At 41.5% G+C, this 6,388-nt stretch overlaps 1 protein-coding gene across 5 annotated transcripts in view; it reads left to right on the forward strand.

Annotated features, from left to right (window-relative positions):
- Positions 1-6,388, forward strand: part of PTGR2 (prostaglandin reductase 2) — a 39,839-nt gene that overhangs the window by 31,752 nt on the left and 1,699 nt on the right. For all 5 annotated transcript variants that reach the window (XM_023511507.1, XM_023511506.1, XM_003786901.3 and 2 more), the window contains 4 exons: positions 1,100-1,309; positions 2,458-2,579; positions 2,818-2,905; positions 4,845-4,884. In XM_023511507.1, coding sequence (XP_023367275.1) covers positions 1,100-1,309; positions 2,458-2,579; positions 2,818-2,905; positions 4,845-4,884 — 460 coding nt within the window. The remainder of the gene's footprint in view (positions 1-1,099; positions 1,310-2,457; positions 2,580-2,817; positions 2,906-4,844; positions 4,885-6,388) is intronic.

Here is a 6,388-nt window from a genome sequence, read left to right on the forward strand (position 1 = left end):
GACTACAGCTGCCTACGACAATGCCTGGCTAGATTTCTTTTCTATTTTTGTAGAGATGAGGGTCTCACTTTTGCTAAGGCTGATCTCAAACTACTGAGCCCAAGCAGTCCACCTGCCTCGGCCTCCCAGTGTTAGGCTTATAGGCATGAGCCACTGTGTCCCACCAGGAAATCAGATTTAAATTATAAGATTTTAGCATTCAGACTACAGAGGATCCCTGACTTCTGATGGTTCAGTTTAGGGTTTTTAATTTTACAATGATGCAAAAGCCCTATACATTCAGTAGATACAATGCTTCAAAGGTTGAATTTTGATCTTTGCGTGGATTAGGATATGCCATGCTCTCTTGCAGTGGTAGCAAGCCATGGCTCCCAGTCAGCCATGTGATCATGAGGATAAACAACCCGTACCCTACAGTGTATTGTGTTATCAGATGATTTTGCCTACTTGTAGGCTGATATAAATATTCTAAATACTTTTGAGGTAGGCCGGGCTAAGCTATGATACCCATTAGGTTAGGTGTATTAAATCCATTTTTGACTTAAAATGTTTTCAACTAATGATGAGTTTATCTCAAGTCAGAGAGCATTTGTAAGACTGATTTTATTCAATTAAAGGATGACATTATGTCTGCCTTAAGTTTTTTGGCTTCAAATTACTTTTAGTTAAAAGCAATGTAGGCTTGGCACCTGTAGCTCAAGAGGCTAAGGTGCTGGCCACATATACCAGAGCTGGCAGGTTCAAATCCAGTCCAGGCCTGCCAAGACGACAGTGACAACTACAACCAAAAAATAGCCAGGCGTTGTGGTGAGTGCCTGTAGTCCCAGCAACTTGGGAGGCTGAGGCAAGAGAATCGCTTAAGCCCAGAAGTTGGAGGTTGTTATGAGGTGTGATGCTACGGCACTCTGCCCAGGGCGACAGCTTGAGGCTCTGTCTCAAAAAAAGAAATAAATAAAATAAAAGCAATGTAATCTAACCTAAATTGTGATGAACACTCTCACATACTTGTATTATCTTATATAAGGCCACATTTTTACATTTAAATGTGATGATATTGATTTATATAAAGACACTCAACTTTCAAAAATTTTCCCTCTAGATTGGCCATTTGCTGGGTTGTTCCAGAGTGGTAGGAATTTGTGGAACACATGAGAAATGCCTTCTTTTGACCTCTGAATTGGGCTTTGATAATGCAATTAATTATAAAAAAGGAAATGTGGCAGAACAACTCCATGAATTATGCCCAGCTGGAGTGGACATTTATTTTGACAATGTTGGCGGTGACATCAGTGATAAAGTGATAAGTCAGGTTGTTTTATACTTTGCTTATAAATTGAATATTGCTTTTTCTTTGCATGTTATTTTTTACCTAATCTGAGAAAAAAAACTTTATGAAATTGTAGAGTTTATTGTGACAATGTAACAGTATTGTATTTCTTATACAAAAGTTCTTGCTGATATTTGCTTCCATTTGCTTGCAGGTTTGCACTATGAACTTCAATTTTTGTTCTTTGCTAGCAATATTATATTTTTCACCTTCAGTTTATTTTGTGAAAAATTACAGTTACATTGTTGAAATGGTAATGTTCTGGCCCTTAACTCACCCTTGACCAGCCATGCCCCAGACTTTGGGTAGGGAATGAGTTTTTCATAGATATCAGGTATTTATATGTTTTTATTAACAATGTTATAAAAGGTCAATATGAGCTATTAACATTGCAGAGTCTTTTCCTCTGTGAAAAATTATTTGCAGTTGAGGTTAAATTATTTAAATCCATAGAAACATACTACCACTACTAAAAGAGGCAGCAACTAATGTAATTTGTTTGCTAATTACCAAACTTGATTTGCCTCTATGTTTTTTTTTTTTTTGCAGTTTTTGGCCAGCGTTGGGTTTGAACCCACCACCTCCAGTGTATATGGGGCCAGCACCCTACTCCTTTGAGCCAGAGGCACCGCCCTTGCCACTATGTTTTTTTGGAATGGACTTATTTCTGGCTAATGAAAACTCTTAAATATGTATAACGGGTCGATCTTAAAATGAACTCAACTGACAATAAAGGATTAGATTTGGCTCGGCGCCTGTGGCTCAAGCGGCTAAGGCGCCAGCCACATACACCTAAGGTGGCGGGTTCGAATCCCCAGCCCGGGCCCGCCAAACAACAATGATGGCTGCAACCAAAAAATGGCTAGGCGTTGTGGCGGGCGCCTGTAGTCCCAGCTACTTGGGAGGCTGAGGCAGGAGACTCGCTTGAGCCCAGGAGTTGGAGGTTGCTGTGAGCGTGATGCCATGGCACTCTACCCAGGGGGATAGCTTGAGGCTCCGTCTCAAAAAAAAAAAAAAAAAGGATTAGATTTAACACTCAAGGAGGCTTTCATTGAGGCAGCCGTAAATCTGTAACATAGGGAAGGCATTGCATCTTAGGGTGTAACCATCAGTTAGTTTTCTCTTTACAGATGAATCAGAACAGCCACATCATCCTATGTGGTCAGATTTCTCAGTACAACAAAGATGTGCCTTATCCTCCACCATTGCCCCCTACAATAGAGGCAGTTCAGAAAGAAAGAAATATCACAAGGTATGTTCTTCTCCTTTGCCCTTATTACCAGGTTCAGCAGCTATTACCAAATGGTGTTGTAGGTGCTGGACAGACAAAAACAATAGTACATACATCTAAAACTATATCTGACCAGATTCGTTGTGATTAAGTCCTAATATTTTGAGGATTAACAGATAGTAGAGTTCTGGAATGATGCAATCTTTGACTGTCACTCTTATTAAAATCTCTGATCTTTATTCTTTTCTTCCCATTGCAGAGAAAGATTTATGGTGTTAAATTATAAGGACAGATTTGAGCCTGGCATTCTACAGCTGAGTCACTGGTTTAAAGAAGGAAAATTAAAGGTAAAACTTGTATCTGTTCTTTATCAGTGTAATTCTTCCTACTACTTGATATAATTTTGTATTATTTGAATTTATTTATAGCAAACATATTAGTTTCATTATAAAAATTCCTACAAGGCCAGGTATGATGGCTCATACTTGAAATCTTAGCCTCTTGGAGGCTGAGGTAGGAGGATCCCTTGAGTTCAAGAGTTCAAGACCAGCTTGAGCAAAAGTAAGACCTCATTGGCTTAGCGCCTGTGGCTCAAGTGGCTAAGGCGCCTGCCACATACACCTAAGGTGGTGGGTTCGAATCCAGCCCCAGCCTGCCAAACAACGACGGCTGCAACCAAAAAATAGCCGGGCGATGTGGCGGGCGCCTGTGGTCCCAGCTACTTGGGAGGCTGAGGGAGGAGACTCGCTTGAGCCCAGGAGTTGGAGGTTGCTGTGAGCTGGGATGCCACAGCACTCTACCCAGGGGGACAGCTTGAGGCTCTGTCTCAAAAAATAAAAAAAAAATAAGACCTTATCTTTATTAAACAGAAAAATTAGCCGGGCATCATGGTTGGTGTCTATAGTTCCAGCTACTCAGGAGGCTGAGGCAGGAGGATCTTTTGAACCCGGGAATTTGAGGTTGCTGTGAACTAGGCTGATGCCACAGCACTCTAGCCTGGGCAACAGAGTGAGACTCTGTCTATAAATAAATAAATAAACAAACAAAAGAAAAGCATACTGAATATTGTTAAGCTAATTATACTTTGCACGGGTAGCTCCTGTAGCTCAGTCGGCAGGGTATTGGCCATATACACATAGGGTGGCAGCTCTGAACCTGGCCCAGGCCTGCTAAGCAACAATGACAACTGCAACCAAAAAATAGCCAGGTATTGTGGTAGGCACCTGTACTCCCAGCTACTTGGGTGACTGAGGCAAGAGAATCACTTAAGCCCAAGAGTTGGAGGTTGCTGTGAGCTATGACGCCATGGCACTCTACCCCAGGGTGACAGCTTGAGACTCTGTCTTAAAAAAAAAAAAATTATGCTTCCCAGATGAGTGTAACCTCCTGATTGAGAAACTCTTCCTCATCTATCTAAAAAATTAAATTTTTAGAGATTTACTTTCCACAGATTATCTTACCAAATCAAGAGTTTTCCCTTCAAATAGAAAATTATAATATTCATTAATTTAACAATTATTTATGGAATGTTACCATGGGTAGACAGCTATACTTTCTCAAAACTCATATAAGCACCTCCCAGTAGTACCCTTACCTCTTCACTATACTTCTTTCCTGCCCTCTCTGGACATTCTTATTTATTTCTTACTTGGTTGAGAATCAGGAGTCATTAATCTAGGGTCCAGATGACTGGATACCCTGACCAAGGATGTTTTCTTTATTCTGAGACAGGATCTCAATCTTTTTCCTGGGTTAGAGTGCAGAGGTGTCATCATAGCTCACTGCAACTGAAAAGTCCTGGTCTCAAGCAATCCTACTGCCTCAGCCTCCTAAGTATCTGGGATGATAGGTGGCCACACCACACCTGGCTAATCTTTTGAAGTTTTGTAGAGATGGGGGTCTCACTATATTGCTCAGGCTGGTCTTCAATTCCTGGCTTCAAGTGGTCCTCCTGTCTTGGTCTCCCAAAGTGCTGGGATTATAGGCGTGAGTCACTGCACCTAATCTGACCTAGGATGTTCTTGAAATGTACAAAGTTGTAAGTGCTTTTTTTTTTTTTTAAAGAGGGTGTATAGTTTGTGATCTGCTACAAATTGAAGATTAAAGGGAAAATAGGATTTTTATTTTGAAAAATCAATGGATGAGAAACTTTTCTGGACTACCTACAAGGAATAAAGAATATCTGTTTTTTATACAGAAAGTATATTGTTACCTTTTGCAAAACTAGAAACTGTTAGAGAAACATTGAAATTTAAAGAATACTAAATCTAGTTATTTTGATTACAGATCAAAGAGACTGTGATCAAAGGATTGGAAAATATGGGCGGTAAGATGAATTTAGACTTACTTATTATGTGTTCAGCACAAATATTCCTTTTTTTCTTTTAGTGCTACCCCTTTGATGTTTTTTCTTAATTATTTATTTATTCCATAGAAAACCATCGTGGAGGGCGGCACCTGTGGCTCAGTGGGTAGGGTGCCAATCCTATATACTGAGGGTGTTGGGTTCCAGCCCCTGCCAAACTGCAACAAAACGCCTGTGGCTCAGCTGGTAGGGCGCTGGCCGCATATACCGAGGGTGGTGGGTTCAAACCCAGCCCTGGGCAAACTGCAACAAAAAAATAGCTGGGTATTGTGGTGGGTGCCTGTAGCCCCAGCTACTTAGGAAGCTGAGGCAAGTGAATCACCTAAGCCCAGGAGTTGGAGATTGCTGTGAGCTGTGTGACACCACAGCACTCTACGGAGGGCAATAAAGTGAGACTCTGTCTCTAAAAACACACACACACACACACTCACACACAAAATATCCGGGTGTTGTGGCGGGCGCCTGTAGTCCCAGCTACTTGGGATGCTGGGGCAGAAGAATCACCTAAGCCCTGGAGTTGGAGGTTGCTGTGAGCTGTGATGCCACAGCACTCTACCAGGAGCTATCAAGTGAGACTGTCTCTAAAAAAAAAACAAAAAACTCATCCTAGATAGGTTTCCTTAAATATCTTAATCAAACTCTGTAAAAGTTCAAATTAGTGGTATTTAAGATGTGTTATCTTTACATTTCAAATTGTAACATAAGTCTTTGTTTGTTTTTTTGAGACAGAGTCTCAAGCCAATTTGCCCTGGGTAGAGTGCCATGACGTCACAGCTCACAGCAACCAAGGGATCCTCTTGCCTCAGTTCTTTCTATTTTTAGGTGGGGGTCTCGCTTTTTGCTCAGACTGGTTTCAAACTCACAAGCTCAAGCAGTCTACCTGGCTTGGCCTCCCAGAATGATAGGATTACAGGTGTGAGCCACTACCGCTGGCCTGCATACAGAGATTTATACATTCTCTTTTATTCATTTCAAATGAAAAAGGTGAAATCAGCTCAGCGCCTGTGGCTCAAGTGGCTAGGGCGCCAGCCACACACACCTAAGGTGGTAGCTTCGAATCCAGCCCAGGCCCGCCAAACAACAATGATGGCTGCAACCAAAAATAGCTAGGTGTGGCAGGCACCTGTGGTCCCAGCTACTTGGGAGGCTGAGGCAGGAGACTTGCTTGAGCCCAGGAGTTGGAGGTTGCTAGGAGCTGTGATGCCATGGCACTCTACCCAGGAGGACAGCTTGAGGCTCTGTCTCAAAAAAAAAAGAAAGAAAAAGAAAAAGGTGAAATCAAATTGATTATTTTTTCTTTTTTAAAAAAATGTAATATATTTGGTTAATGTATTTGCTAATGATAAATTTTACTCTTCTGTAAAAAAATCTATATTGTGGGTGGCACCTGTGGCTCAAAGGAGTAGGATGCTGGCCCCATATGCCAGAGGTGGCGGGTTCAAACCCAGCCCTGGCCAAAAATTAC

Source organism: Otolemur garnettii, unplaced genomic scaffold, assembly GCF_000181295.1.
Source record: "Otolemur garnettii isolate 467f Iridium unplaced genomic scaffold, OtoGar3 scaffold00020, whole genome shotgun sequence".
NCBI lineage: Eukaryota > Metazoa > Chordata > Mammalia > Primates > Galagidae > Otolemur > Otolemur garnettii.